We start from the raw sequence: 18,523 nt of genomic DNA on the forward strand, positions 1-18,523 counted from the left end.
CCCGAAGAATGGTCCAGACAGGATGAAGGCCTAGTAGGGGGACCAGGCATGATGAAGGTTCTAACAATGGGCCAGATAGACTGAAGGCCCAACGAGGGCGATCCAGTCATACTGAAGACTCTATATGCATGTTGTTTGTTATTATATTGTTATGGTTTGCATGGCATTGGTATTTTGGGGGAAATCACTAAGCTTCGGGCTTACACTTTTGGATTTTGTTTCAAGTACTTCGGATGATCGTGGGAAGGCAAAGGCTTGATCGTGCGCATCCTCACATTTTATGATTTCGATTTATAGGATACTTTTATATGAAACTATTTTGAAAACATTTTGTAATAAGTAATGGTTTTTGGATGCTTGAAAAAGTTTTAAATTTTTATGAATTTTATGAATGTTACAAATATGGTGTGAGAAGGTTTTCATGAAGACATACCAACGCACTTAGTGATGTCTTTGGAATACTTTGATGTAAAAATAAACATGTGAGTGTCGTTGAACTATAATTCCAAGGAAACAACTTAGAGGTCCTAAATCTGGCATGGAAAACTCACTTGCAAGAAGAGCCATGAATGATGTACGTAACTTTTGAGTGGACGTTGTAAGTATAATGTCATCCACATAAAGTAATAAATAAGTGATATCATGCCCGTTGTGATAAACAAAAGTGAGTGATCACATTACCTATGAATAAAACCGATTTTGGTGACATATCTGCAAATCATTTATACCATGCGCGAGGAGTCTGCTTGGGTCCATAAAGGGATTTTTGGAGTAGACAAACATGGTTTGGCCGGGAAATATCCTAAAACCGCATAGGTTGGTGCATATAATGGACCTCATTAAGCTTGCCACGTAAAAAAACATTTTTGCATATAGTTGGTGAACCGACCATGACTTGGAGATGGCAAGTGTCAAGACCGTACTGATGGTAGTTGGTTTAACAACCGGACTAAACATCTCCAAAAATTGATTCCCATTTGTTGAGATTGACCATCACCAACAAGTCGTGCTTTAAAGCCGGGAAATGAGCCATGTGAATTCATTTTATGTCTAAAAATCTGCATTGAACGAATAATATGCATACATGGTTTCTTAGGGATAAGGGTCCAAATCTTATTATCAATAAGAGCTTTATATTCGTCGGTAATAGAATTTTTCCAATTTGTATCGGAGAGGACCTCTTTTGGATTTTATAGGAGAGGAGATAAAGAAGAGGAGGTGCTAAGATTGAATGGAAGCTTCAGTTTTGAAATACCCGGCATGCTACGAGTGTGGATAGTTCAAGTGAATGAGGGTGCGATTGTAGAAGTGGGTTGGAATATAGGAATTGTAGCGAAGGAAGGGTTGGGTAAAGAGTGATATGGGATAGAGGAAAATGGAGATGAACACCCAATAGTGGATTGAGGCAAGGAAGTGGTCAGTCGAGGTGGTTGTTGGCTATATGGGTCAACGTTGGGCTGCTGGGCGAATTCTGCAGCAGGTTGGGTTGGGTCAGAAGTGGGTTGCGGTGAAGGGTTTGTTGTTATTTCGGGTTGGTGTAAGTGGAAAGGAAAGATGTTTTCATGAATGAGCTTATATGTATCGGGTAGAGAATGGAATTTGGTAGCAAATGGAAATATTCTTTCATCAAATACCAAATTTCGACAGATAATTATTTTTTGTTGGTTGAGATCTTAGCATTTGTAGTCGCAATGATTAGGTGGGTAACAAAGGAAAACACATTGCGTAGAACGAGGTTAGAGTTTGTTGATGGTGGTGGCAGGAATGAGAGGATAACATAAGCATCCAAACACTCTTAAATGTGCATAAGATGGTGTGCGATGATAAAGAAGTTGTGTCGGGGTTTGATAATTTAAGAGTTTAGAGGGTAAGATATTAAGTAAGTAGGTTGCCATTTTAAGGGCATGGTGCCAAAATGAGGGAGGTACATGAGAATGAGCAAGAATAGTACGAATGTTGTTGTACGTTAATGTCACATATTTTTCTTTTGTATTTTCCATTTTTCCAAGATGAATGTGCAAAAGAAAAATGAAAATGCAAGCCATGTTGAGTGCAAAATTTATGGAAATAGGAGTTATTGTATTCGGTACCATTATCACATTGAAAGTTTTAGATTTTGGTTTATTAAATGAATGTGTGAAAGTTTTTAAAAATTGTGAAGACTTGAGATTTGTGACTCATAGGGAAGGTCCAAAGAAAATTTGTGTAGTCATCAAGAAATAAGACATAATATCCCCCGGAACTCATAACTGGAGAAGTCTATAAATCGTTATGTATGATGTCAAAAGCAGATAAAGTAAAAGATTTAGAGTCATAAAATGGAGATTTGATATGTTTTCCATAAACACAAGAAGAACAATGCGATTTGGTTTTAGTACCATTACAAGAAACAAATTGTTGAAATCTAAGAGAATCTAAAGTGTTTGCTCCAGGGTGTAACATCCCAAAACCATGACAATTTTTTTAAAAAGACATTTTCATAAAACATAAGATTGTCAAACATTATTGCGAAACAACTACGATATGCGTACATCCTATACCCACACTCTCAAGAGTAGATAACCATACATTACACTGATTTCTAACAACCACACCTACTCATGAAACTTCTACTAACCTACAACCGCTTTGTGTATGCTAATCATATATAAAACTAGATTCGATAGACAATCAAATAATTGATTCTACCCTAAGCCCACAACTAGAAAAGGAGCAGAAAATAAGGCTACATCAAACATTCTTAGGCTATAAAATCTAAGTTATGTACAACTATGATGCACACACTAAAAAACTACAATAATAATGCCATTTCCATATAACATATCAAGAAATCCCTTTAGGCTATCAGACATCATAAATCAGGCAATTATATCATGCAATTCCTGAAGATCTATAGCCTATAAGCTGATATGTATTTCAACACATCAACAATTCACATAAAACAAATGTGGGTATCTTGGGGAATAACTTTCCTTGGGCTCCGACTGACTGTACACATCACATCCTCTCCGTTGATCGTTTTAAAAATTAATTATGAAAAATATTTTTGCAGATCCATAGTTTAAATTTGGAATCACAAAATTGTTCATCCAATTATCTCAAACCTGGGCTATGGTACCAAATTTTAACATCCCATAACCATGACAATTTTTTTTTTGAAGACATTTTCATAAAACATAAGATTGTTAAACATTATTTCCAAATTCAAATCCATAGAAACCAGTGTATCAAAATATTCTCTCAATGCATAAGTCAGTAAGAGGATATGTATGATCATGCATGCACCTTGCCCTGATCATCTGATGTACTTGAAAACATTAAAATCAACATTTGTAAGCCAAAGCTTAGTAAGTTCCCTCAAAATACCCCACACAACAATATATATACAATGCATGCATATTAGGCCCACATCATAAGACTGAATTGCCCTCGAACCCATAACATAAGATTGGATTGACCCCTTCCGGGCCCTCAGCTCATGACCGGCTTGCTCCCGAGCCCACAACATAAGACTAGATTGCCCCCTCCCGGGCCCTCAACTTATGACTAGATTGCTCCGAGGTTTGTTGGCTTACAACACACAACAGTACTGCCTCAACCCAACCACACTATGTCAACATATTCAAATAATAGTCAATTACCAACAAATAGATGTAATCATACAGATCTACCAATATAACAGATCGTTATAGTGTACCAACATCCTAGAAACAAGGACACATACTACAGTACAAAGTATAGTGAGAAAACTCACATCATAGTCTAAAAGATAACAAAACCGATCTATTTGAACTTACCTTAGGTTCCAGTCATGTGTGATAAAGCGTTGATATCCATGTACCAGTTTGAATCTGGTGGGTTAAATGTCATTGTTTGCATGGCTTGAACAAGATCAGTGGGTGTTGGGTTGTACACATTTGATGAAAAATTCTGCTATGGACGCGGGCAAAGGATGCTTGGGGTTGTTACGCCTAGTCCATGTATTGGTGGGATGAGGACATGATGGTTCCATCCACTTTGCTTGGGGTCAAGCCCAAGGAGGATATACGCCCCATGTAGGTTGTCGATATTGGGAGGGAGAAAGTGTTTATTAACTGCTTGATTTATTCATATCTCCCTAGGAGTATATATACACATCGGCTAGAGTTGTATAAGGAAACCGTAGATATACACAAATGCTAATAAGGATAAATGCAAAAGGTATAACACTATAATATTCTAATAAAAGACCAAAATATTAGTCGAATTGAATGTAAACCTTCCATCTAACAGGTTAATCAAAAAGTTCACAACCATTTTTTATTATATAGAGTAATTATTATTTTTCATTAAAAAAAAAGATAGAACTAAATATGAATATAAACTAAAATATTTTTAAATATAAGAATTAAAATGTGTATAAACATAACCGATTTGAGATTAGGGACTTGGGGGGAGGATACTTATCCAAATTAAACCGAATCGAGTTGACCCGATTCTCCAAATCGGACCCTTCACTGAACCTTCCCTGCTTCTCCTAATAAATACCCCACTCGGTTTCCCCCAAATTTGCTCGACCCCAACACGTTTCTCTCTCCAAATCTCATCTTCCCATTTCAGATCTTCAAAGATTATCAAAACCCTAAAAAATTTCATTCTTATCTTCCTTTCCATTCTTCGGTCTCAATTGCTCCAACGCATTACCCCAAAACTCCCTTAAAGATGGCTATGGCTTATCTCGGATCAAAGAAAGCCAACGCCGCCGCACTAATGTCGTCGCCGTCCCCTTCACCCCACCAACGCATCTTAACCCAAGACGAACTCAAAAAAATCGCCGCCTACAAGGCCGTCGAGTTTGTCGAATCCGGCATGGTTCTCGGCCTCGGAACCGGCTCCACCGCCAAACACGCTATTGACCGTATCGGAGAGCTTCTCCAGCAAGGAAAACTAAGCAACATCGTCGGAATACCCACTTCGACGATGACTCATGAGCAAGCTTTGTCTCTGGGCATACCTCTGTCGGACCTTGATAACCACCCTGTTCTCGATTTGGCCATTGATGGAGCAGATGAGGTTGACCCAGATATGAATTTGGTCAAAGGCCGAGGCGGATCGTTGCTTCGTGAGAAAATGATCGAAGGTTGTTGCAAGAAATTCGTCGTGATTGTCGATGAATCCAAACTGGTGGACTATGTCGGAGGAAGTGGGTTAGCCATGCCGGTTGAAATCGTTCCTTTTTGCTGGAAATTCACAGCGCAGAAGCTTCAATCGTTGTTTGAAGAAGCTGGTTGTGTTGCAAAGCTTCGTACTTCGCCGGAAAATGGTAAGCCATTTGTGACTGATAATGGGAATTTCATTATCGATTTGTATTTCAAGAAAGACATTGGGGATTTGAAGGCTGCCGGCGATGCAATTTTAAGACTGGCCGGAGTGGTAGAACATGGAATGTTTCTTGACATGGCGACTACTTTGATAGTCGCCGGAGAACTAGGAGTTACCGTGAGGCATAAATGTTAGTTCTATGGCAATGGCTACCGGAGATTTTGGTTTCTAGCTAACATTATTAGGAAATGAAATTAGGAATTATGTTTCTCCGATGAAATTTTATTCAATTTTTATGCGTTTATTTGACGAACTATTGAGGAGGATTTTGCGTCGAACTTGCTACAACCACAAGATATCCTTAACGTATCTTCAACAATCTTATCATTTTCATCGTATTTTACAAAAAGAATTTTTATAGAAAACTAATTATTCTGAAAAATGTGTAAATGTCATGTCGGTTAAATACCACGAATGTTGACAGATTTGATTGCTTATTATATAATTAAAAGAGTTTAGGCAGTTAGGCTCATTGAAATTTTAACAATTTTTGGATTTACTAGTTTGGAAATATGGTCATCCGACCTTTTTTAGGGCATGCAAACATATCATGATGCTCTCTTTGGTGGCCTCCACCCAAAACCTATCTTCTAGACTACAAAATTGGCATCAATTTTAGGTTTAAAGATTAGTTCGTAACCTTGTAAAGTTTGGCTAAGGGACTATTTATTTGATATGGTTTTATTGGGCTCGATTGGATTTCACTTGGTCCTATAAGGTTGGATTTAATCGGTTATATTTAGACTATTTGATATCATACTTAGAAGCTTCTACTTGTCTTATTATATAACTCTTACTTACTATATTTCAAGACAATTGATGATTCAATGGACATTGATTCGATTATATTTGACCCAATCAACAATTATCAAACTATTTTTAATAACTAGAAACCTCTCTACAAATTCATGTTTCTTCCAAAGTCACTCATATAGTTGCAAGCCTTTTTTTTAACAAAACGATGACTCCAAATATAATATCTCACTCTAACCAACATGATATCATAGTCGGTGTTTAGCACTTTAAGGGCTCGATGTATATAGTCAATCTCATTAAGTTTTCATTTAAGGGGAGTGTTGGAGTTTTAGATCGAAAAGGTCCTATCCTTTTTTTATTATCTTTTAATTTTTTAATTTTTTAATCCTATTTTTTTTTTATATATGTTGGAGTTCTCGTTTGTTTTTTTTTTTTTTTTTTTCTTTATATAATCTCCTAGATAGCTAGTTTAGGATTCCTCATTTCTTATTCAAATCTAAGATGACATCAAAACCACCGTATCTTTGGGGCTAACATGTATTGTCTAATACTTAAGAGCTTTTTTGGGGTGTACTGGAGTCACACATCCAAGTAATAACATTAATGATTCAATTTTTTTTACTGAATCAAATTTTTATTTATTTTTCGGACAACTTAACTAAATAATCGCAAAAATGGATGCGGACACCACTTAGGGAGATTGAACCTAAGGAAACGAGAATTAAAATTTCAAAAAAATAGTTCCTTAGTTGATAGTTTGTCTCACCACTCTTGCAATTCGTTTTTATATAGAAATAGTAAAATAAGTGTTAGTAAGGGTGCTTGGTTATTCAATCTATTATTATCGATTCCTTTGTAATGTTTTGATAGCTTTTTGCTAATTCTTTAATATATGAAATCGATGTGTTTTGTTGTGGAATATTTTCTAGTTTATTAGAAAAAATTTCAAATGAAAATGAAAATTTTGAAAATTCGTTTGGTTTATTTAGTTTTTAAAAAAGAATATAAAAATATGATCTTTTTTTAATTGCATGTAAATTAGAAAAAAAATTATTTTTTACAGGTTTTTTAAAGTTTTCTAAAATTTTCAAATCGTAAATGAAAATTCCATAATGTTTTCATAATTTTTCATTAAAAATTAAAGATGAATACTTACTCTATTTTCTAAAAACATTTCTAGAAGACAAAATTGCACAAATGGTCCCTGTGGTATGTTGAAAATTATCACTTTTGTCCAAAAATGTTTGGACTAGCACCAAAGGTCCAAAGTTTTTATTTTGTTGCAAATTTAGTCCGTTTCATAATTGGAAGTGTGTGAAATAACCTTTTTGCCATTTCTATTTGTTTTCCCTTCTCTTTTTATTAATTTTGTATTTTTCTGATTAATAGTTAAACAAAAAAGAAAACAAATATAACCTTACCCCAACCATATTCCCTCCCCCAATTCCCTTTCTCTCTACTGCCTGAAAAATATGAATGTCACCATCTTTTTTCCTGGCGTCGACTTCTCTCACACTTACACGACTCACCAAACTTCACCTTCCCTCCCTCACAAACTGATGGCTACGAATTTAACTGTACCAACAACCCACCTTTATCTTTTCGAATCACCGCCATTCTCTCTCACTCTCTCTCAAATCGTTGTCCTTCTCTCCACTATCCTCATCGTTTTGCTTATCCGACAAGCTTGTAGTGATTTGGTGTAACACCCATAAAATTTACGCCAAATTTAAACTTTTAATACTAACAAAAGAGTCAAATAGTAATTATTTAAAAAAAACCGTTTCCAATTCTTTTATCATCAGAGTGTCCCAAAATAGATCATGAGGATGAGGAGCGGTACGGTCACGCCTTCGCCTTCCCTCGCTCTCCAGAAGTACCTGAAACAATAAACTGAAAACTGTAAGCCCGAGGGCTTAGTGAGCTACCCCCAAAATACCAATACCACACTAGCAGAAGCCATAGCAATAACGATCAATCAAAAAACATACATACTGGGCCATCGGCCGGACTGGTCCGCCCTACTGGGCCTACAGTCTATCTGAATCTATCTCGAGCCTTCGGCATGACTGGTCCGCCGCATGGACCTACAGTCTCCCTGGACCACTCAAAGGGTGTGTTGGCCTTCAGCACAAAGCAGGACCACCTCAACCCATCCAACCAGCAACTAACCATGTACGCATACTATCATATACCGGCACATACACATAGCAAACATATCTATCTCAATTACCATCAATCATAGAGTTTCACTTGTAACTAGAGCATTGACCTAACAGGTCACTATCATACCAATCCTTACGGATCATAAAAGCATATCATGCTATCTATCATGATTTCGATCTAACAGATTTGAATCGTATGTAGCATACTATGACAACCGATCTAACCGATCTCTAGCATAACAACCATCCTAAACAGGATGAATTCTAACATGGCAATCACATAACACCCATCCTAAACCAGGATGAATCTAACATGTCAATAACAAAGCAACCATCCTAGACCAGGATGTGAATCATAAAGGGCCGACCTTGGTGCCGTAGACCCTATCGATATAGTGAGGATAACTCACCTCGCAGATGTCGATTGAAATGCAAACCCCAACTATCGGATCACTTGACACCGGCTCCACCACCTATAACCATAGCACAATATACTCATAAGTTCTTACTCTTATGAGACACCCCATAACCCCTTAGTAATTCCTGATCAAGGTCAGAGTCCTCAGTCAAGGTCAATAGTCCATGTTGACCTCAACTCGCCGAGTGCACTCGGCCACTCGCCGAGTCCATGGAGCACATTCCAACTCGCCAAGTCATCGGAGTGACTCGTCGAGTTCCTTCAAATCCTGATCAATCCTTAAGGGCCACCCGTCGAGTATCCTCCTTGCAACTCGACAAGTACACACGCATGCCTACCCAAGGGAAAAGTCATCCGAATCGCCAAGTTGTTCTTCAACTCGTCGAGTTTTATGGTGATCTTCATCGGACTCGCCGAGTTGTTCATCCAACTCGCCGAGTTCAATGACCATCTTCATGTGACTCGCCGAGTTCACTCTTGCGACTCGCCGAGTCCATCCAGTCCTCTTTCCATACAGACTTGATTTGAGCCATGCAGCGGCTCCAAATCACATATCCAAGCTTCGAGGGCATACTTACCACGTAAAGTTGCAAACTTTACGTGCATGCATGGTTATAAAGGCTCCAAATGTCTATTTTAAGTTCTTAATGGAGCTTCTAGTCCAAGAGGGACTCCAACCACAACCAATACAACAACTTTATGACTCTAGCATCCAAGAAGGGTTCAGATCTAAAGTTACAACTTCAGATCTAGCCCATAGCTCAACATCCTAACTTGAAAATCCATAAAAAGCCCTAGAATCAACCAAAGGGAAGAAAAGGAAGTAAGAATGGTACTTTGATACCTTCAAACGGTGCTAGCTGAGGCAAAACCCGCTTCCCATTCCTTTCTTGCTTCAGTTTCCTTTGCACTCTTAGCTTCCTTCCTCCAAGATCCTCTTTCCCAAGCTTCAAACCCACACCAAAGCACACACACACGAATTAAGGTTTCAAGGGCTCTCAAAGACTGTAAGGAGGCCCAAAGGAGGCTGAGGCTCCTTTAAATAGGGGTGAAAACCCCGGGATTTAGGGTTTCATCTGCCATCTCCTACTCACCGAGTCCCAATAGTGGACTCGCTGAGTATGTCACTAAACGCGTGTTCTCACCCCGCTGCTACTCGACGAGTAGGTCGACCAACTCGTCGAGTAGAGCCTCATCCCTAAATTCTTAATTAATTAATACTGAGAATCGGGGTGTTACAATTCTCCCCCACTTGAACTAGACTTCGTCCTCGAAGTCCGCTGAAGAAAACAATGTCGGGTAATTCTCGCGCATTTCCACTTCTGTCTCCCACGTCCACTCGGATCCCCTCTAATGTTCCCACTGCACCTTTACTAAAGGTATTTCCTTGTTCCGCGGAATCTTCTTCTTCTTTTCCAAGATAGCTACATGCCTCTCCACATAGTTCAGGCGCTCATCGACCTGAATGTGATCCAACGATACCACTGCATCCTGGTCCATGACGCACTTTCGCAATTGCGAAACATGAAATGTGTTGTGGATCCGGATAAGTTCCTCCGGAAGCTCTAGCCTATAAGCCACCTTGACAACCCTGGAACATAGTTCAGGCCCTCTTCCTAAAACGGATCACACCCTTCCAGGGTGAGACCTTCAGGAGAACCATGTCACCCACTTGAAATTCCAACTCAGATCGGCGTCGATCTGCATAACTCTTCTGTCGACTCTGAGAGGTCTGCAGCAGCTGTCTAATCTGCTGTATCATCTCAGTAGTTTGCAGAACTACCTCTGTCCGACCCATCACCCTGTGCCCAACCTCGCCCGAACAGACTGGGGTTCTACACTTCCGCCCATACAACAGCTGGAAAGGCGGGGCGCTAATACTGGAATGATAGATGTTATTGTAGGCAAACTCTACAAGTGGTAGGTGGGAATCCCAACTCCCACCGAAATCAATGACGCACGCCCTCAACATATCTTCGAGGGTCTGAATGGTCCGCTCACTCTGCCCATCAGTTTGCGGATGGAACGCTGTACTAAAATGCAGCCTCGTGCCTAGTTTCTCGTGGAACTTCTGCCAAAAACGGGAAGTGAATCGAACATCCCGATCGGAAACTATGGAAAATGGAACCTCATGGCAAGAGACAATCTCGCGGACGTATAGGTCGGCCAACTTCTCCGCCGATGAACTCTCCCGTATAGCTAGGAAATGGGCACTCTTGGTCAATCAATCCCCGATGACCCATATAGCGTCGAAACCCTTTGCCGTCTTCGGCAACCTTGTGACGAAATCCATCGTAATCCGTTCCCATTTCCACATGGGAATCTCCAGGGGCTGCAACTTACCATGCGGCCTCTGGTGCTCGGCCTTGACCATTATGCAGGTCAAGCACCTTTCAACGTACCAAGCGATATCTCACTTCATACCAGGCCACCAATAACTCAAACTCAAATCTCGATACATCTTGGTAGCCCCCCGGGTGAATAGAAAAACGAGACTTATGAGCCTCCTCCATCACTGTCTGCCTAACTCCTCCGGTCATCGGAACCCAAACCCGACCATATCGCGTCAATAGCCCGCGACTATCCTAAACAAACTGGGCGCTTTCGCCCTTAATCCTTTCCAATTTCCCGTTCTCCGGTTTCATACCCTCGATCTGAGCATCTCTGACCAAACCCACCAGCGGGGAATCCACCGCTATCCTCATACATCTGGCTGGGGTAGAAGACCCAGCTGACTTGCGGCTCAGGGCGTCCGTGACCACATTCGCTTTACAAGGATGGTAAAGGATCTCACAATCATAGTCCTTGACTACATCCAGCCACCTGCGCTGCCTCATATTCAAGTTCGGCTGATCCATAATGTGCCTCAAACTCTTATGATCCGTGTATATGGTACAAAGGACCCCGTACAGATAGTGCCTCCAAATCTTGAAAGCGAAGACCACCGCTCCCAACTCAAGATCGTGCGTGGGGTATCTCGTCTCATGCGGCTTCAACTGCTGCGATGCATAAGCTATCATTCGCCCCCTCTGCATGAGGACTGCCCCTATGATGGATACCACAGAATCCTCCACTCCCTCGGGGAGTGTCAACACTGGCGCCTCGCATAACCGTTGTCGGAGGGTCTCAAACTCCCTCTGCTGCTCCGGGCCCTACCGGAAATCCACTCCCTTCCTCGTTAGACGAGTGAGGGGTACAACAACCTTGGAGAAATCACGAATGAATCTCCGATAATACCCTGCTAAGCCCAGAAAACTCCTGATGTCTGAGGGAGATCTCGGAGTCTCCCACTGCATAACCGCCTCCACCTTGGACGGATCGACCAAAATCCCATCCTGGTTAACGAGATGTCCAAGGAACTGAACCTCCCGCAACCAGAACTCACACTTCAAGAACTTGGCATAAAGCCGCTCTCGTCGCAGCACCTCCAACAGCTCCCTGAGGTGCTCCTCATGCTGCTCTCGGGTCTTGGAATACACCAAGATATCATCTACAAACACAATGACCGAGCGATTGAGCATCGGTCTGCAGACTCGGTTCATCAAATCCATGAACACTGCTGGCGCGTTGGTGAGTCCAAATGGCATCACCACGAACTCGTAATGACCATAACGAGTCCGGAACGCGGTCTTCTCCACATCTTCCTCCCTCACCCTGACCTGGTGGTAACCTGATCTCAAATCAATCTTGGAAAACCAAGATGCATCTTGCAGCTGGTCGAAAAGATCATATATCCTCGGGAGCAGATAACGGTTCTTCACCGTTAACTTATTCAAATCCCTATAGTCAATGCACATCCTGTGCGAACCATCCTTCTTCCTGAAGAAGAGGATCGGTGCTCCCCAGGGTGAGCTACTCGGACGAATAAACTGCTTACCCAGCAGTTCCTGCAACTGAGATGACAGCCCCTGCATCTCTAGCGGTGCCAAACGGTACGACGCCTTGGCGATAGGGGCCGCACCTGGCACTAGATCAATCCTAAACTCAACCTGCATCACCGGAGGCACTCCGGGTAACTCCTCCGGAAATACATCAGCAAACTCTCTAACTACAGGGACCTCTGAAACTGAGAGCTGCTCTCTAACCTGCATATCTACCACATACGCCAAATAACCGGCACACCCGTGCTGAATATACTGTCGAGCCCTGGCCGCCGAACAGAACCCTGATCCCGACCTGGTGCCCTCACCATATACTACCAGTTCTCCCCCACTTGGGGTTCGAACCACCACCCGCTGTCCCTCACAATCGATTATGGCGCCAAAACGGCTAAGCCAATCCATTCCTACAATCACGCATACATCCCCTATGGGGATAGTAATCAAATCTATTGGGAAAGACACCCCGAAAATCTCCAACTCGCATCCTCGGTAGACCGAAGAAGCAGAAACCCCGTGCTCGTTGGCGATCGAAACTTGCAACGGACACTCAAGATCATCTATCAGCACACTGAACCCCCTAGAGAAGATCTGAGATACGAATGACCGACTCGCCCCCGAGTCAAATAAAACCAAAGCAGGCAAAGAATTTACTAAGAACGTACCTGATCATAGGCACGACCAATAAGCATAAAACAAATACAATAACTGAGATAAAGAATAGGAACATACCAGCAACCACATCCGGTGCTGCCTTGGCCTCCTCGGCCGTGAGCTGGAAGGCGCGACCCTGATCCTTCGGAGGCTCCATCTTGACTGGCCTCACATCTCCAATCCTCACAGTAGTTGGCGCGGAACCCTGCGCCGGCTCGGCGGCGAGCTACGGACAGTTCGTCTTCACATGACCAACCTGATGACAATGGTAACAAATCCTCATATATGCTGGAAGGGCGGACTGACAGCAGTCCCTGGGATAGTGCCCCTCCTTGCCACATTTGTGGCACCCACCTCCTGCTCGACAAACCCCTGAATGAGCCTTACCACACTTTCCACAAGTGCGGCTCTGATGACCCCCTGACCGTGTATCAGCGGTCTTAGACCGCTTAGGCGCCGACTGAGACTGTTCCGGTGCCTGACGCTGCTCCTTCAGCTACAGCTCTATCTCCAACTCACGCCGCCGTGCGGCTTCCTGTAGGTCCAGGAGGGTATCACATCGCTGAGTAGACACAAACTGTCGAATATCCGTCTTGAGCATACTCAGATAACGAGTCATCTAAGACTGCTCTAAAGCAAACTCCGGGAAAAACATAGCCCTCTCCGTTAACATACGGGTAATCTCCATCACAGACTCCCCATCCTGTGTCAAGGTCAAAAACTCCTGAGCAAGCCGCTCCCGTTCCACGCGCGGAATGTAGCGGGTGCGAAACATATCCCGCAACTGCTCCCAGGTAATAGCAGCCCTCTAATCATCATTATACAACCAAGTCGTCAGCCTCCACCAGTCCTTCGCCCCAAGCCTCAGCAAGTTCAGGGCACACCTGACCTTTTGGTCAGCAGGGCATGAACATGTGAAGAAACACCCCTCCACGTCAGATAACCACCTCATAGCCCGAATAGCATCCTGTGTACCATCAAATGTCAAGGGATTCGTATTGTCGAAGTCCCGGTACTGGAAAGCCCTGCCGGCTCCTCCTCCTCCAACCCCTGCAGCAGTTACAGCCGAAGTGGCTGCAGCGGCAACGGTCTCTGCTAGAGCGGCATACCGCTCATCAAAATACTCGACCATCGTTGTCTTAATCGACCCAAACATCTCTAGCAGCTGCGCTCGAAATGCAGCAGCAATCTCTTTGTGCATGATCTCCCGAATCCAGGCATCCAACTCCTCAGTCCCTATCTGAACCACGGGCTCAGGTGCTATCGGCACCTCCAATCCTCCGTCTCCTGACCCTGATCCTGATCTTGATCCTGATTCGGACCCCGAAGAAACACGTCTCGTCACCACCATACTGCAAACACACTCAATGTCTCAGACATATCATATAATGACGGAAGACCAATTACCCTCAATCCCTAGGGGTTGTGACTTCCTTGATATGCGTATGGGTCCTGTGCTTTCAGTAGTATGGGCCCTTACTACCTTCCACACCTACCCACATTTGTGTCAAGTATCACCACAACGCCCTAAACTGTATTTAACATAATATGCGCTCAACCCTCACTAACAGGGGACATCGCCTACGACCCAACGCCTAATTAGACGTTCCATAATCAACTTCCTTTCGTCTACCAGGCGGACTTGACAAATATATTTCACTTTTGATAAAATCCTACTCCTATGGTCTTGGTATACCCCTAGAGGGACTTGAACCCTCGTTTTCTCCATGAAAGAGAGAGGTCGTAACCACTGGACCATAGGGGCACCAATGGACCATAGGGGCCTATGGCCACCTTTAGGAAATCAAAAAGCACTACACAATACAAATACAATAGGGAATAAGGCCTAAGGCCACCTTAACTTAAATATACATCAGCCGAGGGACACCAAGAAAGAATTACTTCTACCAAAGAAGGGTCCATAACTTCTATTCAAGTTGTTTATGTACCTGCAGATGATTTGACTTGTATTTCTAATAAGTTGTTCAATCGTTGGCATGTTGAATCATATACATAATGGACTGGTTTAGATCGATCCTAACCGCATGATTATGAATTCCTTTTATTGAATAGAATAGTAATTAAAAGTCATAATATATTAATATGAAACTCGGCAGGGGTAATTTCAAATCACGAATTGATGCGAAATCCAGGCTATGCTATTGTCATTCAACCGCTACAAGATCAACAATTCCATAAGCTTGGGCCTCTGTTGCTGACATAAAAACATCTCTTTCCATGTCTACGGAGACAACCCATAGGGGTTTGCCCGTTCTTTGTACATAAACCCTTGTCAGGGTTTCACGTAGTTTCAGCAGTTCTCCCACTTCCAGGATGAATTCTCCCCTTGCTACTTCAGAAAAAGAACCAGCAGGTTGATGGATCATTACCCTGATGATATAAGAAAATAAAAGGTTTCTTTATTTCGCATGATAAAGGGAAGAGAAAACAAAGATAAAATAATAACAAGAAAAAAAGATAGAATCGAACAACCGTACGGGCATTATGCATTGCATACGGCTCTACAATAAAATTGACCCTTACCTTACATCAAATAAAGAAAAAATAGGATCGATCAGACCCCGATCGGTAAATGATCAACTTACCTTTTCAATAATTTTTTTAAATAAAATAAAAAGGGTACTCAAGCGTTTCGGAGTCAAATCATTCAAAATTTATTTTTTGATATCTAAATCTAAAAAAATATCTGGAAAATTGCATCAAATAGGATTTGAACCTATACCAAAGGTTTAGAAGACCTCTGTCCTATCCATTAGACAATGGACGCTTTTCATTGCTATTTTTTAGTAGTTTTACTTTATGATCTTTTATTTGAAAAAATACGAATCTAATATAGTAGGATTTCTGTAAGAAAATTATTTGAATTGTATATTCAATGATGAATGATGTATTAATTAGAGTCTATTAGAGTATTTAATAATATATAAATATAGTAAGATAATAGAATAAATCTATAAGTAGAGGCTATAGAGCGGGTAGCGGGAATCGAACCCGCATCGTTAGCTTGGAAGGCTAGGGGTTATAGTCGACGTCGATTCATCATTTTTAACGTCTCTAATAAACTTGACTCAAATAATGATGTCGAAGTAGGAAACTTTTTCAATTATCAAGATTTGTAATGATTCCTTATGGGTTGAATTTTGAGAAGTTGGAAATGGGCCAGTCTATCTTATTGATTGAGTCACTTGAACAGGCAGAGTCAAATAGAATTTATTTATTCGTTTTATTTCTAAGCAAAAAATCTTTTCTTCTTCCAACTTTTCGATCTTCCCATTCGTTCCCTGTGGGTTCCTCTTCCTACTAGTAACTGATCCTGCAGTTGCGCACCACTCACACATCCATGAAACTTCCATCATCCTCTGCAGCACTAGTGTACACTGGCTGCACATAGCGCTGGACCCGATAGACTTTCGAATATCCGATCCTACACTAAGGTCGAATCGAACATTCTCAGGCTATAAGATCTTGACTATCCACAGTCGTGGTGCATACACTAAGCATCTACAATTATGATGTCAATCCCATATACAAGAAACTCTAGGCTAATATGTATCATACAATCAGGCCAATCTATCATGCGATTCCTGAAAATACCTAGCCTAACACCAACATGTTGTTCTAACATATCAGAATATCAAATAACTGTATGGTATTTTGGGGCTAACTTACAGGCTCCGGCTGATCGTACCCTCTGCATCCTCCATCCTTTATTTTGAAAACCATTTTAAAAACTTATTTTTCGAAAATCTCCTTGGTTTGAGACTGGATTCACACGAGTGTTCCTCCAATTCACTCAAACCAGGGCTCTGATACCAACTTGTAACACCCATAAAATTTACGCCAAATTTAAACTTTTAATACTAACAAAAGAGTCAAATAGTAATTGTTTTTACAAAACGTTTCCAATTCGTTTATCATCAGAGTGTCCCAAAATAGATCATGAGGATGAGGAGCGGTACGGTCACGCCTTCACCTTCCCTCGCTCTCCAGAAGTACCTAAAACAATAAACTGAAAACTATAAGCCCAAGGCCTTAGTGAGCTACCCCAAAAATACGAATACCACACTGGCAGAAGCCATAGCCATAACGATCAATCAAACAACATACATATTGGGCCATCAGCCGGACTGGTCCGCCCTACTGGGCCTACAGTCTATCAGAATCTATCCCGAGCCTTCGGCATGATTGGTCTGCCGCGTGGGCCTACAGTCTCCCCTGACCGTCAGAGGGTGTGTTGGCCTTCAGCACAAAGCAAGATCGCCTCAACCCATCCAACCAACAACTAACCATGTACGCATACTATCATATACCGACACATACACATAACAAACATATATATCTCAATTACCATCAATCATAGAGTTTCACTTGTAACTAGAGCATTGACCTAACAGGTCACTATCATACCAATCCTTATGGATCATAAAGCATATCATGCTATCTATCATGATTTCGATCTAACAGATTTGAATCGTATGTAGCATACTATGACAACCGATCTAACCGATCTCTAGCATAACAACCATCCTAAACAGGATGAATTCTAACATGGCAATCACATAACACCCATCCTAAACCAGGATGGATCTAACATGGCAATAACAAAGCAACCATCCTAGACCAGGATGTGAATCATAAAGGGTCGGCCTTGGTGCCGTAGACCCTATCGATATAGTGAGGATAACTCACCTCGCAGATGTCGATTGAAATGCAAACCCCAACTATCGGATCACTTGACACCGGCTCCACCACCTATAACCATAGCACAATATACTCATAAGTTCTTACTCTTATGAGACACCCCATAACCCCTTAGTAATTCCTGATCAAGGTCAGAGTCCTCAGTCAAGGTCAACAGTCCATGTTGACCTCAACTCACCGAGTGCACTCAGCCACTCGCCGAGTCCATGGAGCACATTCCAACTCGCCGAGTCATCGGAGTGACTCGTCAAGTTCCTTCAAATCCTGATCAATCCTTAAGGGCCACCCGTCGAGTATCCTCCTTGCAACTCGACGAGTACACACACATGCCTACCCAAGGGAAAAACCATCCGAATCGCCGAGTTGTTCTTCAACTCGTCGAGTTTTATGGTGATCTTCATCGGACTCGCCGAGTTGTTCATCCAACTCGCCGAGTTCAATGACCATCTTCATGTGACTCGCCGAGTTCACTCTTGCGACTCGCCGAGTCCATCCAGTACTCTTTCCATACAGACTTGATTTGAGCCATGCAGCGGCTCCAAATCACATATCCAAGCTTCGAGGGCATA

General features: G+C 41.9%; 1 protein-coding gene and 1 non-coding gene across 2 annotated transcripts; one reads left to right on the forward strand and one right to left on the reverse strand.

Annotated features, from left to right (window-relative positions):
- Positions 1-4,552: 4,552 nt before the first annotated feature.
- On the forward strand, positions 4,553-5,627 carry LOC111912585 (probable ribose-5-phosphate isomerase 2). Its single transcript, XM_023908326.2, has one exon. The coding sequence runs from the start codon at positions 4,702-4,704 to the stop codon at positions 5,494-5,496; it is 795 nt and encodes a 264-aa protein (XP_023764094.1). The 5' UTR covers positions 4,553-4,701; the 3' UTR covers positions 5,497-5,627.
- Positions 5,628-14,925: 9,298 nt separating this feature from the next.
- TRNAE-UUC (transfer RNA glutamic acid (anticodon UUC)) lies at positions 14,926-14,997 on the reverse strand. Its single transcript has one exon. It is a non-coding gene; the product is annotated as a tRNA-Glu (tRNA).
- Positions 14,998-18,523: the final 3,526 nt, after the last annotated feature.

This window comes from Lactuca sativa, chromosome 3, assembly GCF_002870075.4.
Source record: "Lactuca sativa cultivar Salinas chromosome 3, Lsat_Salinas_v11, whole genome shotgun sequence".
NCBI classification, from domain to species: Eukaryota; Viridiplantae; Streptophyta; class Magnoliopsida; order Asterales; family Asteraceae; genus Lactuca; species Lactuca sativa.

Bases quoted from the DNA above. Each gene is read 5' to 3' on its own strand.
- LOC111912585 (XM_023908326.2), top strand. From the start codon at position 4,702: ATGGCTATGGCTTATCTCGGATCAAAGAAAGCCAACGCCGCCGCACTA.